This window comes from Ambystoma mexicanum, chromosome 12 (assembly GCF_040938575.1).
Source record: "Ambystoma mexicanum isolate Mex_15411 chromosome 12, UKY_AmexF1_1, whole genome shotgun sequence".
In the NCBI taxonomy this organism is placed as follows: Eukaryota; Metazoa; Chordata; class Amphibia; order Caudata; family Ambystomatidae; genus Ambystoma; species Ambystoma mexicanum.
This window is the reverse complement of record NC_090936.1, coordinates 414,053,195-414,071,202: the sequence shown is the minus strand read 5'-3', so window position 1 is coordinate 414,071,202 and position 18,008 is coordinate 414,053,195. Positions and strand designations below refer to the sequence as shown.

At 47.0% G+C, this 18,008-nt stretch overlaps 1 protein-coding gene across 4 annotated transcripts in view; it reads left to right on the top strand.

Annotated features, from left to right (window-relative positions):
• AMN1 (antagonist of mitotic exit network 1 homolog) overlaps positions 1-18,008 on the top strand; it is a 1,280,950-nt gene that overhangs the window by 581,134 nt on the left and 681,808 nt on the right. For all 4 annotated transcript variants that reach the window (XM_069628559.1, XM_069628557.1, XM_069628560.1 and 1 more), the window contains one exon: positions 4,209-4,426. In XM_069628559.1, the coding sequence (XP_069484660.1) occupies positions 4,209-4,426 (218 nt within the window). The remainder of the gene's footprint in view (positions 1-4,208; positions 4,427-18,008) is intronic.

Here is an 18,008-nt window from a genome sequence, read left to right as displayed (position 1 = left end):
CCCCAGTAATACACGTACCCCACTCGCACAGGGCCAATCACGTGTGAAACTTCCTGCGCACCCCCGAAATACACGTACACTGCTCCAATCGCGTGTGAAACTACCCGCGAACCCCAGTAATACACGTACCCCACTCGCACAGGCCCTTTCGCGTGTGAAACTTCCCGCGAACCCCAGTAATACACATACCCCACTCGCACTGGGCCAATCGTGTGCGAAACTTCCCGCGCACCCGCGAAATACACGTACCCTGCTCCAATCGCGTGTGAAACTTCCCGCGAACCCCAGTAATACACGTACCCCACTCGCACAGGGCCAATCGCGTGTGAAACTTCCCGCGCACCCGCGAAATACACATACCCTGCTCCAATCGCGTGTGAAACTTCCCACGAACCCCAGTAATACACGTACCCCACTCGCACAGGGCCAATCACGTGTGAAACTTCCTGCGCACCCCCGAAATACACGTACACTGCTCCAATCGCGTGTGAAACTACCCGCGAACCCCAGTAATACACGTACCCCACTCGCACAGGGCCAATCGCGTGTGAAACTTCCCACGCACCCCCGAAATACATGTACCCTGCTCCAATCGCGTGTGACACTTCCCGCGAACCCCAGTAATACACGTACCCCACTCGCACAGGCCCTTTCGCGTGTGAAACTTCCCGCGAACCCCAGTAATACACATACCCCACTCGCACAGGGCCAATCGCGTGTGAAACTTCCTGCGCACCCCTGAAATACACATACCCTGCTCCAATCGCGTGTGAAACTTCCCGCGAACCCCAGTAATACACGTACCCCACTCGCACAGGGCCAATCGCGTGTGAAACTTCCTGCGCACCCCCGAAATACACGTACCCTGCTCCAATCGCATGTGAAACTTCCCGCGAACCCCAGTAATACACTTACCCCACTCGCACAGGGCCAATCGCTTGTGAAACTTCCCGCGCACCCCCGAAATACACGTACCCTGCTCCAATCGCGTGTGAAACTTCCTGCGAACCCCCAAAATACACGTTCCCCGCTTGCCGTGCTGGTACAGGGTTAGCGCAGCCCTTTGCGCTGTATTGGGGATTTTTATGGCTTTTCCCTGCGCAAGGGGCGTTCTTGGGGGCGTGACTGGCGCTGCTGCAGGGTCGCTGCGCCACTGTGCACCACGGCTGGTTTTGGTAGCTAAAATCCATGAATACGCTGTGCGCGGAAATGGATTTTAGCGCACGCGGCTGGCGCAGAGATTCGCACGCGCACACTGTGCGCCAGCCGCGTGCGCCACTTGTGCGCGAATTTCTATGAATTACCCCCTTAATAGATTTGACGTAGTTGGTATGATTTGTGTTTCTTCATTGTGTCATGATGTGGCAATAGATTTATCCTTATTTTCCATATCACATTAGGCCCATTCTGTCCCTCCAGTGTATATTATAGGCACACTGCCCCAACACAGCCGGTCTGACTCATCATGTCAAGACAACACACGTAATCACTAGCTGCAATGCAATTTATGGAATAGAACATTTTCTAACTGTTATTGCCAAATATATGCTGACATTGTAACTGCCTGACCTGTTATTCTCTAAGATTCCAGTAAGGAAAGGGGTTTGTTCCTCATATACGACTCATGACTTGGACTTAGACCAATATATGCCTATAAAAGAGACATCTCCTAGCGACATCGGCAGAGCTCTTAATATGCTTATCATTACATGCTTTCCAAGACTCAGCTGACGCTGGTCTATCCTGTATTGTTTTGTGCCTAATAACAAATTCATTTATCCATCAGCGCAGTGTCTGAGTGGCTTATTCCTGTCTGGTCTTCAGTGTGGGCCTCCAGCCCCTTCTGGGCTGTCGGCGGGTTTTCCACGCCACAACACGGGAGATGGTTGAGGGGGAGCGCAAGGTTGATAACCCTGGGTGGAGGCGAGTAGAAGTTAGTTTGGGAAAGCGAATACTGACGCGGCCTAGGAGGCCTGGCGGGACACAAGTGGCATTTTACTTGCAATATCGGCAAAAGGGCTGATCAGGTTGAGTTTGCTGGGGAAGTAAACATGGTTGAGAATAGTGTTGGTGCCCCTTGGAGGGGCCGGAAGCTTCTTATATTAACTGAGCTTGTATTGTAAAGTGCAAATGTTCACCTGAGGGTATCATGGCACTGAGCTACCAGAAGCAATGAGACAAAGGTTAGCAACACGGTTTATTGAAAAGAAGAGTTTTCACCGATCGTCGAAAAGAGTGATGGTCAGCCGTGGCACGAAGAGACAGAGGGAGCAAGTTCCATTACTTGGCTGCCGCGACAGAGAAGTCCCGGCCACCCACACATGCAAACCTCGCACAAGGCCCGATGTACTATGCACAACGATTTGAACTACACCCTACAAATAATAGGAAGCCAGTGCGGCCTGCAAGGTTTTATCAATGGTTTCAGCTTGCAATCCAATTTGGACATTTTTAATGTTATTAGATATTTCAGTCGTGAGTCCAGTGACAAAATGTGAGGCAAGGGCAGTTTTAGCTTGTTCAGCAGCATATTCAATCCCAGAATATTTCTTAAAACAGTCAGTGAGCCTAGGAAGATAGTCTGAAGGAGTTGTTTTTGCTTACAACTTGCAATCTTAGTCCAATCTGATTTGGTGGGATATTTCTGTTTAATGAGCTCTGATCATTGAGTGGAACTAGCAACAGTAGTAGCATCCTGAGCCAGTGTATCAGGCGACTAGAGTTTATCCATAATATGTTTGTACAGATTGTCTTTTTAAACAGCACAGAGAAGTTGTTTAAAATCCCCAAGAGTAGTAGCTTAACACGTGTTGACAGTATTTAAATGTCCAAGAATACTGTGGAATTGTCAGGCAAGGAAGGGACTTGTTGTGCCATATGCTATAAATTGGTGGAGCTCCATGGAGTATGTATATTTATAACTTGCCTCCCGTCAGGGCCCCCAGGGTATATCCACATGGGCATGTTATCAACAGGCTGGGGGAGTGGAGAAGCAGTATGTTAAGGCGGTGGTTCTGAAAGGGTGGTGTGGGATAGTTGTATTTCTTGCCTTTGAAGGACACGCATTGCATAATGACAAGCATATAGATTGCAATTAGGTGCTCTGCCGTTTTGCCCAAGAGATGTCTCTTTTATAGTCATACTAGCAAAAGTACCCATTCTCCAAACGGGTTCTGTAGACAGACATGATAACTCATCAATTATTGAAAATCAATGATCCTGTAGGTCGCTGTTACAATATTGCTTGAAGTGCTTTGCACACTGAAATAAACAGCACTGAGAATGGGCACGTGTGGCTGGCTGACATACCCCAGAGCAGACATTGGGGGCGAGGGGGTAGGCAGGAGTTGGTGTGCTGCTGCATACTGGGACATTCTGTGCTCTCTCCTCACCTGTCGCCTTACCCTGGGGCGGTGCAGTTTGTTGTAGTGCAAATATCTCGGAATCCATGCATCCTAAAAACGTGGTTTTTGAGATCCCATAGATACCATATTTTGTTCCTTGTATCGGGAGCGGTCCTCCTATGACCACAAGAGGTGGGGTGTCCAGATGTCATGTAGGTAACAGGTAACAATGCAGAATGTGGTGCAGATTGGTGAAACAGTGTGGAACAACGCTTTGCCAAGCCACAAACCCACAAACATATGTGGACTTTTATTAATATCAAACATAATAGATATTGGCATAAGCTCAAGGCACTAGTAGTATAAGAGGAACAGGCCCTTTTCCTTACTAGAATCTTAGACTATAACAGGTCAGAAGGTTACATTGCCAGCATATGTTTGGCAATAACAAGTTAGCAAATGCCCTATTCCATAAATGGCATTGCTGCCGGCAATGACGTGTGTTGTTGTGACTTTGAGTCAGACTGGCTGTGTTGGGGCAGTGTGCCTATAGTTTACACTGGTGAGACAGAATGTGCCTACTGTGACATCGATAATAAGGATAAATATACTGCCACATTAGTCATACAGATTGATATATATGTATTCAGTGTTATATTGAAATATAACGAATAATGCATCTTTTCATTTAAAAGTCAACTTGAAGAGAAACGTAAGTGTATTTGTGGTTTAATTAATACAGTTTGGATTGGATGCATTTATTTGCTGGTCTTTGTTCATGATGAATTTAAATTCCAACAATGTAGTTTGTTTTACAAAGCAAGAGGGCTTTTTATTCTAATAAAAGCTTTTGTCTCACCACAGGAGTTAAGACAGTTGCGTTGTCTTGTCCTCATTTATTTGAGGCTTCTTTAAAAAGGTGCAGCAGTTTAACAGATGAAGGAGTTCTGGCCCTGGCACTGAACTGCAAATTGTTGCAAATCATCAATTTGAGCGGATGTTTTAGCATAACAGACGTGTCTCTTCATGCACTGGGTCAGCATTGCAAATTTCTACACAGCATTGACTTTTCAGCTACTCGGGTAAGAAGTAAAACCACAAAAATAAAGCCATAATAATAGTAAAATATTAAAAATTAAGCCACTTGTACAGAATTGGTAACCTGTCTTTGAAGATGTCTAAATAGCAACATATTGCCAATTGAAACCTCTGTGTGTTAATTTACAAACAGCTTTCAGATGCACTGATGGTGTCATGATCAACACCAAGCCATAAAATGCACTGCCGATGAGGATCGGAGAATGTCACCTGCATCTTGCAATGCTTGCGAAGCTCAAAACTCCTGGTCATAGAGGGTGAAATTCCAAGAAAAGATGTGTGTGTGTGAGGCCTTCTACAATTTTGTGTGACCTCCCAGACTGCAGGAATCAAATGTAACTGTTTAGAAATCTGACAAAGCGCCCCTTGAACAAGAACATAAATGTCTCTTTTAACTGTGGATAGGACAGACGATGTGTGCCAGATTTTGAGTTTGGCTGTAAAAATACCAATATAGCTGATAATGCAACTTATGCTGCTCAGGGCTACTGGTGGAATATACCTCACCCATGAAATGTTTCGTTGCCATGAAGTGTGTGATGTATCCTATGGAGTCATCACAGATCCCCAGCCTAAAGTCTCCTCCCCGGTGGCCAGAGAAAAGCAGCCGCTACCTGATCCTTGCCCTGGGGGGGGTATCTTGTAGGTGGGTCACATGGGCGGACATGGCTGTGAGGGGGAGGTGCTGAAACACACAGGAGGGCCGCAGTTTTCTTCCCTTTCCAGTGAAGAAGAAACCCTAATTCCAGAGTCTGATGGTATGTTGCCATTATTCAGAACCCTTCAATGGTAAAACCCTGAAAACCCCTTTTGTTAAACTTTCCAAACAGAACTCTATTTACTCTTCAGAAGTACATAACACCTCCAAACCACATTTAACATCTAATGTTTATATTGGTTACAAAAGTGTCCAACAGTGTAATTTACAACAGTCTAAAAATTCCTGCGACTCCAAATCCCTAAAAGCCTCACGTACTGAGACGAAGAAGAGGAGCAAGGAGTCAATATGGAATTAACGTGATGCTAAGTACAATGTACAGTCTAGTTGTCAGGTTCACAATCAGCTGTGCGGAACATTTAAATTTGGAAATCACCTTCAAGGTAGGAGAGAAGAAAGCTGCAGAGCTGAAAGCGAACCCAGAAGCAGAGTCAGAGATGAGTCGTGCAGGAAGAAGAAATTAACAGGCAACCGCCTGGAGGCTTTGCGTACCGGAGGAGAGGAACTCTGGTGAAGTTGAAGCGGGTGTCCTGGAGGGACCATTAGAAGCAAGAAGTCATTTGCAGTCAGACCGGAGGAGACGTAGTGTTGTGGAGTGGCAGTGAAAAGCTGACTCGCGAACCAAGAGATACTCTGCCTAGCTGGGGAAGCCTGACTAATGAAAACTCTTTGCCGCAGCTGCTCATTACACCTATGAGTCAACCCGAGTAGTTGGCAGCCCAGGGACGTGCTATAAAGTTAAGAAATACATGGGGAGACATTTTAAATACTCACCAAGTAGAATTGAAGGACAAGAGCAAAAAGGGTACAATTCTCCTTATGTGAGATGTCAATTTGGGAAAACCTGGAACCCACATTGCCATAAGCCAAGAGGCACTAAGGAAGAAATAAAAGGGCAAACGTTCTACAATTTTCCTTACATGAGATGTCAATTTGCGGAAACCCGGAACAAGCATTACCATAAGCCAAGAAACACTAAAACACTCTCTGAAAGTTGCATCCTACACCTCTAAATGGGAAGCCTCAAAAGATCCCAGGTGCCCGATGTGTGGTGCTGTAGTAGAGACCGTTACTAATTTGTTAATTTTCACTATTGGTTTTATGGACTTGAGGAAGGAATACCTTCTCCCATTGTTTAGGTTAAAGCAAATCAAGAGTACACGCTTGGCATTGGAATTTTGTAAGAACACTAGTGATGTTAATGCTGTGTTCTTCATCTCAAAATATTTACACCTGCAATGGTTAAGATCATCAAATAGGGTATAATTGGGGGCAATGTGTTTTAATACGTGAATTTGACATGAACCCTTTTATCGCTGTGTGCATTTGTACTGTTTTAGATACATGGGTATGAATTGGATGCAGTTTTAACTGTTGATGTATTTATAAAGATATTTTATTATCTAGATTATTAGCTTGTGATTTTATTTTTCCGGCTGTTTTATGAATGTAAATAGGTGCTTTTATGTCAATCGCTGAATAAAGCTATGCAACAACAAAAAAGAAATAGAAGGGCAAATATTGTACAATTCTCCTTACAGGAGATGTCAGTTTGGGGAAACTTGAAACAAGCATTGTCAAAGCCAAAAGACACTAAGGAAGTTGACAGACAGAACTTGAACAACCCCCCATATGTGGCATATCAAGAAGGGTGAAGTTGGAATAAGTGATACCTGGAGTCAACAAGGTATAAACAATGGAAAAGTACAACTTTGTTATACTTTAAAGGAAAGTGAACATTGGAGCAAAGACCTGGTGGAGGATACGCCTCAGGCAGTGAGCCCTTTTTTGATTGAGATACCTGGCAGGAGAGTACACCAGGATCTCTATAGATTCAGTTAAGAAATTCTTGGCAGGAGAGTATACCAGGAAGTCATAATTTTGGGCAGTTGTGTGAAACAAACACCTTTTTTCATTTGAACCATTTGTTGAAGTTAAAAATAGATTTGTTTTGCCATACAGAGAAAAGTATTTTGTGAAAGAGACATTTGTTTTGACTCGTAAAAGAACATTGGGGGACCCAAACACTTTCAACTGTTTTCCTGAAATAGTTCAGGGGAACGGATCAACCCCTGGGCACAAGGAGTGTTTTGTTGGAATTACACTTTTGGAGTTGTCCACATTTTTGTTGCATTGGAAACAGACTTATTTACCTTGCTCCTTTTGATTGTGTATGTTAGTGTGGGGGTCAGATATCTTTTGGACACAAGGTCAGCTTGCTTTAGTTTTAGTTTTATAGGCAGGGACACTCTTATTAGGACGGGGACAGATAGGCCTTTTACCCAACCCCTTATTATTTTATTTAAAATGGCTAATGTTGAAAACATACCAACTTTGTGTCCGGCTCTCATTTCTGACTCCTCGCAACTGGCAGATAATTCTCTAATGAAGAGTATGCCAATGTGCCTTCAACTGACTGAGGTAGTAACATCAAAATGGTATTAGGTTGCGCAAATTGTGCAGACCGGACATACTTCCCCAGAAGTTATATTTTTAATGGTTTGATACCCTCCATGATACCTCAACATTGACTGTACCTTCTTGGGCCAATATGAGTTGCAGTCCCAAATATTTGGAGAGAGAAATGTTGCCGACCTCTGGTATATGCCAATGCCAGGATATTGTATGTTGCAGCAGATCCATGTTGCAAGACGTCAGCAAAGTGTCTAATAAACCTTCACCTCCTGCCCCAGAAGATTTTTTCCATGGCAGAACTAGGCACAGGAACACTGCTATTGCTGTCTGGGAAACATGACATGGCATCCTCTGTACAACTATAAGCAGTGCCGTAGCCAATTATCTTCATACATTTATATAGATCTGTGATAGATCTACGTGCAAAAAACATCTGCCCAACTGGGCATATTGTAGATCATGACCAGAAAGCCAAGGGTCTTAGTTTGGGGGCATAGAATTGGAGGTCCTGTTAGAAATTCTACAAGTGAACCCTGAATGGGTTGGTGCAAAGGATACCACATGGACACCAATGCTACCCATTACATCCTTACTCCTACCTGTTTGTCCCCAGTCACTGACATTTGCACATTTTGGCCAGGTAGGAATGCTCCACGTGGGTTGCTCATAAAGATGGTGGGTGACGGGTCACAGGAGAAGGTTCATGGTGGCACAGTGAACGACAAAAGTTAAAGATGAGTGGGGGAACATCAGGGACCCTTCCTTTTCCTGTTTCCTACAGAACTCAGTCAAGATCTCCCCAGCCTCTTCTACTAACCCCAAACTTTGGACTTTAACACAGCATCCGTGCCCAAACCGACAGCAGTACATCCCTTTGCACATACTTGCAACTCTAGCCACAATTACTTTACTCTGCACTGACAGCCATCTCTTTGCCCCTAAATAATGATTCCCTCTTTTTGTCTCTTCCTTTTCTGCTTCAAGGTTGAGATGCTCGAAGTCAAGTAAAAAGCCCTTCACTTTTCCTAAATTGCACGCATTGTTTTCACATGCCTTGGGCCGAACCCTTTTGGACCTCGCTGCCTTCACTCTGCATACTTCCTCCCAAATTCTAGCAGTGGGAAAATCATCTTCACTGTCCTCCAACTGAAGCATTCAGGTGTTTGAGACTGCAAGGACTGAGCATACACCTGGGTCTGTTTCAGAGAACCTACCTAGGCTTTTATGATATAACCCACAGGGGTAATGTGTAACCTGCTAGCCAACCATTAAAAGTCACTCGCCATCTCAATTATATACATTAACACAGCATGTCATTTCTTACTCGACAAGAGTCAATTATCACGAGACTAGTGCACATTTTGCACAATGTAACTGAGCAAAGAACTGCTGTGGCACACCCAGATCATCATGGCCATGAAGCCATGTCACACATGCTTATTGGATGCACCAGCCTTGGAACCTTAGTATTTTTGGTAGTCGAGCCCTGACATTGGACATAACCAGGCAGCAAGGCTGCCAGCAACGAAGTGCCTTACCACAACGCCCCCTATCACAAGAGACTTAGGCACATACCATAGCCTCCTTTAGGGCAAGGATCAAGAAAATGGCAGGGGGCCTTTCACAGACTGGCGGCTGTAGACTCTCTTGAGTGACATTGGGTAAGAAGGGCCCCTGTATGGTGATGTCAGGAGAGTGTGGTGTAGGTGTGACTAATCATGTCTGAACCACCTAGGGCAGCCTCTGCCCGGCAGCCCTAAGGCTAAGGGCCCCCTAGGCAAAGGGCGGCTCCTACTTGGCGGCTCCCTGTAAGTGTCTGCAGGTGTCCGCAGGGGACGCCAGGCGCCGGTCCGCCATTCTTTCTGGTTAGCTCCACCTGCTGCCCAGCCAAACATCCTACACCTTCCTTTCCTTTTCACTCACATGGTTTCTACACTTCAGTGTGTACCGCTAATTTGTGGTAAACTAGGGCTTTTTTCTCCCCTCGCAGGACTCTCAAACTTAGGTGGCCTCTATACTGGGTACCTAATTCGTATTTACTGTGCTACTGTTGCTCTGTAATTGTGGTAAACTAGGGCTTGCCGCTTTCACTCCTGTCCGCTTGCTCTCGTCCGTCTCCCCCCCCCACTCCCTCCTTATTCCATGGTGCTCTCTATCTCTCCTATCTTCTCTAACTGCTTCTCCATTGACTATCCTGCTCTCCTCACTAAATCTGGTAGGAAAAAGTTTAAAAAGGATATCCTGGTCTCCAACCCAGGCCTCCCTATCGCTGACACCTATACCAGTGCCTCCTCCAAGGAAACTCTTACTGACATCCTCTTTTTCGTGCCTTCCCCTGACCTATGGACCCTTCATATGGTCTCTGTGCTCTCTCCCTTCTCCTCTTCTCCCATTAATGGTGGCACCCATTGGGATGTCCTCTTGGCCCCCTTCCGCTCCTCTAAGGCCATCATTAATGTCTACGCTAATGGGACCGTCTTGGTCCAAGGCCCTCAGGCCAACCTCCACCTCTTGGATCGACGCTTCCCGCGCCTCATCAACTTCCTTTCCTCTCCTGCTGTCCCCTCTTCTCTGCCTCGGCTACCTTGCCTCCACCCTCTCACCCTGCCCTCTCTCCTGCTCCTTCCTCTTCACCTCCACAGGGTGTACCTCTGATCTGTACCCCTCCCCGGAAGTCCTTTAAGGATGGCAACCTTCTCCTCATTGCCACTCTCAACTCTCGCTCTGCCGTAAAACATTCCTCTGATATCTGTCGCCTTCTTGAGGAACTGGACCTTGACATCCTCGGTCACACTGAGGCATGGTTCACGGCCAGCTCTGTCACCAGCTTTGACACACTCCTACCTGACGGTTACAAGATCCTCTCCTTGCCCAGACCCAACCGTGCTGGGGTGGGTGTGGCCCTTATCTTCCCTGAGTGGATTCCTGCCACTGTCACCCCTACGCAGACCTACTCCTCCTTTGAATGCCTTGTCTGCCGACTCTCTCTCTCTCTCTCTCCTAGCCATTCCCTTACCGTGGCTATCTATCGGCCACCTGGTCAAATTTCCTCCTTCCTCTCTGGGTGGGCTGACCTCTCCGCCTCACTCCTGTCCTCAACCACTCAACTCCTCTTTCTTGGAGTCTTCAATATCCACCTTGATGCCTCCTGTCCTCCCTCTGGACTCTTTCGCGACCTCTGCGACTCTCTCACTCTCTATTCTCCCGTCTGGGCCGACCCATTCTGCAGGGCACACTCTTGATGCTCTGATCTCTTCTGACCTTCCCCTCTCTGTCCCTCTCTCCACTCCTCTCTCCTGGAGTGATCACTTTCTCCTATCCTCCCACCTCACCTTCCCTACCCCACAGGCAAAGCCACCCTCATCACTGCCACCCACCTTTGCGGTCATCCGACCCATGAAGCGCGTGTCAGTTGAGGCTTTCGCTTCCACCTTCTCGCACCCCCCTCCCCCTTCGGCTGACTCCCACCCTGACACAGCCCTCTCCACTCTGCTATATCCGATACCCTTGATATCCTTGCCCCTGTCATGAGAATCCGCCTGAAGCCCAAAGCCAAATGTAACTCCTGGTATGACTCAGATCTCGTCACTCTTAAACGCAAGTGCAGGGTGGCAGAGAGGAAATGGTGTGCTTCATGTTCATCCTCTGACAAACTGGCCTGCCGCCTGCTCCAAAGGCAATACCGGCTCTCCGTTCTCACTAAGAAGAGAGCCCTTATCCAAGCCTGCATCTCTGCGGCATCTAACAATTCGGCTGAACTCTTTAAAATCTGGAAGGAGTTGGCCAACACTGCTGCAGTCTCCACCTCTCCTGTCCCCTCCCAGGCCCTCTGCACAGCACTGGCCTCTCACTTCATTTCAAACACTCAGGACATCCTGTCCTCACTCTCCTCCTATCACCTCCCCTATTCTATTCCCTGCTCTCCATCTGGCCCTTCTGCAGCCACCCCTCCTCCCTCCTTCTCTGCCTTTCCCCTTTTTTCTGCTGACGAGGTTTCGAGACAAGTCCAATCTATGAAAGTCTCATCAAAACAGGTCCACCCCTGTTCCTCCAAAACTATGAAGGAACACATTGACTCCCTGGCGCCTGCCCTGGCTGACTTCTGCAATCACTCCTTCGCCTCTGGAGTCTTCCCATCCCCCCTCAAGCACTCCCTTATGCACCCCCCTCTTAAGAAACCTTCTTCCGACCCCTCCTGCCCAGCTAACTATCGCCCAATCTCTATCACTCCCTTCCTGGGCAAGCTCTTGGAGAAACTGGCAATCTCCCAGTTTAATCTCCATGCTGAATCTGTTGGTAGTCTTCATGACCATCAGTCTGGCTTCAGAGCTGACAGAAGCACGGAAACTGCTCTCCTGAACATCCGTGAGGACCTGCTCTCAAACCTTGACTCTTCCCTTGTGTTCTCATTTTGCTCGACCTCTCTTCTGCCTTTGACACTGTCAACCACACCATCCTGCTCAACCGTCTTCTTGATAACCTGGGTATCACTGGTCAGGCTCTGGCGTGGCTGACCTCCTTCCTCTCCAATCGACCCTCCGAGGTCCAACTCGGTTCCTTCCTCTCTGACATCTTTTTCTCTACCTGTGGTGTCCTCCAGGGATCTAACCTCTCCCCCTGGCTGTTCAACCAGTACCTGGCACTTCTTGCTCACCGCATCGCCGCTCTCTGTCCCAACTTTCAGTGCTATGCGGATGATACCCAGCTCATTTTCAGGCTACTCTCTGCCTCCTCCTCCCCTTCCCTCATCTCCGACTGTCTTTCTGCTATCCAGGAATGGTGTGCCGCCAATGACCTTTGCCTTAATGCCAGTAAGACTGAGATTCTACTTATCGACACACCCACTCCCTCCTTCCCTGCAGCTCTCTGGCCGGCCTCCCTTGGCCCTCTTCCTGCTCCTACCTGCAAGGCAAAAAACCTCTGGGTCATCTTCGACTCCACACGCTCCTTCTCTACTGACATATCTGACGTCTCTAAGAAGTCACACTACCAGCTACACCTCCTCAGAGCTATCCTTCCTTTCCTCTCCTTCCCCCAGAAGCTCACTGTCTCCAGAGCCCTGGTTCTCTCGAAGCTGGACTACTGTAACAGCCTCTATCTAAATCTTCCTGCCTCTACTTTCCGGCCTTTGCAACTCTTCCAGAACAGGACTGCGAGACCTGTCCTTGGCCTCAAGCCCAGGGACCGTATCTCTCCAGGATTGAAATCGCTACACTGGCTCCCAGTGGCTGCGAGGATTAAGTTCAAAACCCTCTGCATTGTCCACAAGGCCTTCTGGGGCCTTGGGCCAAAATACCTTCAACTCTCTCTTCCTAAATATCTTCCTTCTCGAGCTCTTCGCTCATGCACCTCCAACTACCTCAGGGTCAGCCGCTTCTCCAAGCAACGAGCTGGGGGTAGATCTCTCTCCGCAGCAGGGGCCTCCCTCTGGAACAGCCTTCCTGCCTCCCTGAAACTTGAGGAGAACCATCTCCGGTTCCGGAATCACCTCAAAACCTTCCTCTTTGCCTCCACTTTCTCTCCCTCCCTTCCCTGCTAAAATCACTGAACCTGCACTGACTCTGCAACTGGCCACTCACCGATCTCGGTCCTTGGCCCAGCCACTCCTCCCTGCACTGCCTACCTGCACTACGGGACTGTCTCTGTATCCTACAGCCCCTTCTCCCGGCACTTACCTTGCACTTGCCACCAGCTGGCCCTATTATTTATCTTGTATTCTACTAACCATTTACTGCACTCTCCTTGCACTTGTCACCAGCTGGCCCTATTACTTATCTTGTATTCTACTAACCATGTACTGCACTTCCCCTTGCACTTTTCCCAGTCCCCCTACCCTTGCACTTGCGCGATCTGAATGACACCTGGCCTAGTAGGATCGTTGTCTGTTCTCCCCCCTGCCTCGTCGCGCCTTGAAACACTTGTGTATAGGCGCGTTACAAATGTCATATCATATATCATATCATATCTCCCCAGAGGGGAGCCCTTCCTTGTGAGGCTATGGAGTTGACCCCGCTACGCAATATTGCCCCCTCGCGGTAGCAGTAATCTCGTCCTCACAGGGAGAGACTCCCCTCTTGGGGACAAAGACTCCTGTTCTGTCAAGCAACTCCCTAACCCCCTGTCATATGAGGCCAACATACCATCAGAAATTCAGGAAAACCATCTTGAACCAATCACTTATTTGTTATTGTAACATCTCTGAAGAAGAGGAAGGCTTGCCTGACACTGAGATGAGGAAAGCCTTAGGAAACAGTGAGGATAACAACTTGCCCGACACTGAGCCGAGGAAGTACAAAGCAGTCATAAATGATGTGGGTCCGATGACTGCTATGTACTGGGAAAGCCTTTGAGTAGCGTAATAAAAGGAGGAGTAGTTAAAGAATCATGGAGAGAGACCCAGGAAGTTTAAACCTGTGACGTGCTGGATGCAAGCACGAAACCAAAGATCCTCTGTTCGGGAGGATCAGCGTTGGAGGGAGGAGGCACAAAAGACCGTGTCGCGCTGGGGAAGCGAAACCAGAGAAAAGCAGCAGCAGTAGATAGGTGGCGTGACCTGGCGAAGGTGGACCATGCAGTTCGTGAATGGCACAGAGAATGTTCCAAACAGTGGGAATACCAAGCCACACCGAAAAGGAACGGAGAACCGGAAGGAACACAGAAACCCTTCTGAAACAGATGGATAACCTGGTTCTGAGCAACCAGCCGGTGACGCTAGCCTGTACGGTGAAACGTAACGGGAGAGGCAGGAGACGCCGGGAGGAACACTGGAGGAAGAGACGGAGTCTGCTTACTCATCCCAGTGAAGCCGTAATTATTACGCAGTGTATGAAAACGTGTGGGACACAGCCTACTCATCCCAGTGAAACAAGAATAATTCATGAGAGTCTGAATATATATGAGACTAAGCCTAATCCTTCCAATGAACAGACAAGAACCAAGAGAAGTGAATGGGGAAAGAGCCATCTGAATAAGAAATATAGAGGATCACAGCATTCAAACTTAAGTGTAGAAAGTAAGAAAGAGACACTGCAAGTTGCCACTAATGATAAGGTTCAAAACCCTAAGTTGATTAACCAAGTGACTTTTATCCAGGAAGAAAAGTGGAAACCCCGGAGTTGGAAGAGTCCCCCTACAGAATTCAAAGAACCGATTCAGGAAATCACCAGGAACTATTTAAGACTAGATTACTGAAGCTGAGAAGAGTTGCCCAGGAGAATGGAGTCATTCTTCTGGACCTTTGTGTTATTTTGCTTAGTGGTAGGGTTAGCATAGACTATTGTTGTGGACTAACTATTGATGACGAGCACCACAGTTAGCTTTGTGTTGGATAGGGGAAACCCTTAGAATTACGGCAGAGAGGCCTTTTATTATCATTTAAATAAAGCAATACATTTTTGGAAATGTCAACATTTGGACCTTCTCTTGACCTACCATATAGGTCAGGAGGAGGACACGGACCAATAGGTGCCATTTTGAAAAGGTTTATTGGACAATAATAAAGAAAATGCCTAACTTTCCCAATCCTAAGGGTTTCCCTACCTAATATAACTGAACTAGGGTGCTCGTTGACAAAGGTGAAGTCCCCATTCAAATATATCCTCCGTCCGACAATAACCTATGCTGACCCTACCAATATGACTACACAACAAAAGACCAGGAGAAGGACTCCCTTCTTCTGGATTGCTTTTCAGCAAAGTTCTCCTTAATACGGGATCTTCAGATAGTCTCTTGCTATCTCTCGTAATAAGTCCTTCAATTCTTTCAAGGGGCTTTTCCAAGCCTTTGTATTTTGGTTTCCTTGACTCTTCAGATTCCTCTCTAGACTTCCTCTCATACTTGACTGAGTCTCTGAATATATGTTGTGCTTCACAGCCCTTCTTTCTTTTTTATGACAAACAAATCTGTTCTTGAAATAACCCTCTTTCATGTTGTTATTTATCTTCTCACTGAAAAAAGTAGGCTGAGTCTTTGTTTCACTCTTGCTCTTCTTGTGACCTTGCCATGCACTGGGATGAGTAGGAGGAGTCTGAGTGGTTTATACTTTATAATCTTGCCATTCACTGGGACAAGTAGGATTTATCTTTCATGCCCTTTTCCCCGGGTCTCCCGCTCTCCCTTTTACCTTTGGTCTAATGGGGATGCATCACTGGGTCAGTGTTCTTCCTCGTTTCTGTTCCGCTTTCAGTTAGGACGGCTTCTCTGTTTTCTTCTGCTCTATCGTTTGACACACTTCGGAATCTCTGTGTGGTATCAGCATAGCAAGGTTTCTTAACTCTCTCCCCTTCCTGGCCACCACCTCTTGCTCTCTGTTCCCTTCTGGGATTCTCTTCATTCTGGACGGCTTCTCTGGTTTCTTCTGTTTTCCACTTTGACACTCTTTGGTGTCCGTGTGTGATATCGGCAAAGCAAGAGGTTTTCACGCTGCCCGTTTTCCTGGCCACCACCTCTCATTCTCTGTTCCATCCTTAGATACTCTTCAGGTCGACAGACCAATCCCAGTCCATCCTTGGTGTACTTCACTTCAGGCATGTCCGGATTGGGACTCCTCTCCAGTTCTGTTCGAACATCCCTCCAGGGACTACCAGCTTCTGGACAACCTCTCTCCAATCTCTTCGGGTAGTGCACTTGGGGGCACTTCGTCTCACCTGATGTTTATCGACGCGCAAACCAGCATTCTTCCTGTGTTACCAGTTTCCCTCTGCTCGCTGGTTTTAAACTCCCAGGTCTCCCTTCCTGGTTCTCTTGGCCCTCCCACTTTTATTACGCCACGTTGGGGCTTCCACAGCTTCTTAAGATAGTCCTTTCTTTTTTGTTGGAACTGTACTCGTCATAACCCCTTTAGATTTCTTCATCTAAGTGATTGAAAGACAGGTATTCTTTATCACTCCTATGTTCTTACTCTTCACAGTACCAGTCTGATACTTTTCTTCTGTTGTTGCATTACAATAACATATGTAAGAGGAGTCTGCCAACTGATAGGATTGTACTGGATGTTTGAGGATAATGACATGGGAGTTCCTGACTGGAAAGGGAGTCCTTATCTCCAAGAGGGGAGTCTCTACCTGTGAGGTCCCACTTGCTGCCACCCTTAGGGGGAATGTTGCGTAGCAGGCTCGTCTCCCTCGCCTCACAGGAAGGGGCTTCGATTAGTTACAAGAGACAGATGTAGTGCACCTTTGTTAAGAGGAAGAAATGTTTGCAGGGACTAGATTCACCGGTATAAAGTACAGTTTGTTTTCACCTCCAAAGTAGGCTGCTCAGCACACAGTGGAATGGTCCTTCACCAGTTCCACTAGTGTAGGGTTTCCATCCAAGGCTAAATCAATGCTTTGTAAGCTACCAGAACCTTCTCCTTATGGGACCAGAATTTCATTGTAGCATAATCAATCCCATATTGGGACCCATGCCATCTTAAAGGCTTGGCTTCCCTCAACAGGGGGAGATTAATTTCCATAGAATTAAAAATTTGCCGACCCCAGCCATTAAGATTTTCTTCAACGTTATTAATGAGGAAGGCATGTGATAGATTCCTCAACTACCTCCATTCTAGCCTTTGCCAGTACAACCTGAAATGCCGATACCATATCCAGTTCAAGCTCAAGTGCTGATTCCTCCACAGTCACCACCTCTTCCGATAGTGCAACTTCCTTGGCATTGTCCCAACCCTCTCCCACTTGACCCTCCACCTATAGGGATACATTTACCTGCTGCAGTGTCAGGAACACCAGACTCACCCACATCCCCTATTGGGCCCCAGTCCAGTCCATCAAGAAAACAGACTCCTTCTACCGTCAATGTTTTCCCTGAGCTGATTTTCAGAGTCATGCACTTCATAGGATTGTAGATTCCTGAACCAACAAGGGAAGATACAGGGGTCTTAGCTACGATTCTGTTGGACAGACATGATGGCACATGCATTCCTTCTCAGCCTGATGTAATCAAGGGCTAAGAAGCTATGGGAAAATCCACATTTGAAATTCCTGTTTCACTCAGCAGTGGTGGCAGCATGTAAGACTCAACACAGAGGTATGGGATCAGTCATATTTCACAAGCCCACCTGTGGGTAAAAAAAGAAAAAGCCCAAGACCTAATTGGTAAAGGTTCATATAGAAAAAGTGAGAGCTCAAATTATTTGTGTGTAGGTAGCTTTTTAACTAATCCACAGGAGCCCATTCCTAAGGAAGGCAGTATTCAGACCACAAATTGTTTGCCATGCATCTCTAAAACAGCCTCCAAGCCACCCTTGTCCTCCGTCCTAGATTAAGACAGAAGCTCTTTCTGGGGCTTTAGTGTCTTCCAAGCCAGGAAACAAAACAATGGCTTTCAAGCAAGGAATCAAGACCATCAGGAACAAAGAGATGGGTCTTTCCCTTTTGAACCTTGATTAAAAAAAAACAGTGTCCTGCAATGGGTTCTGTCGCTCCTCTGCAAAA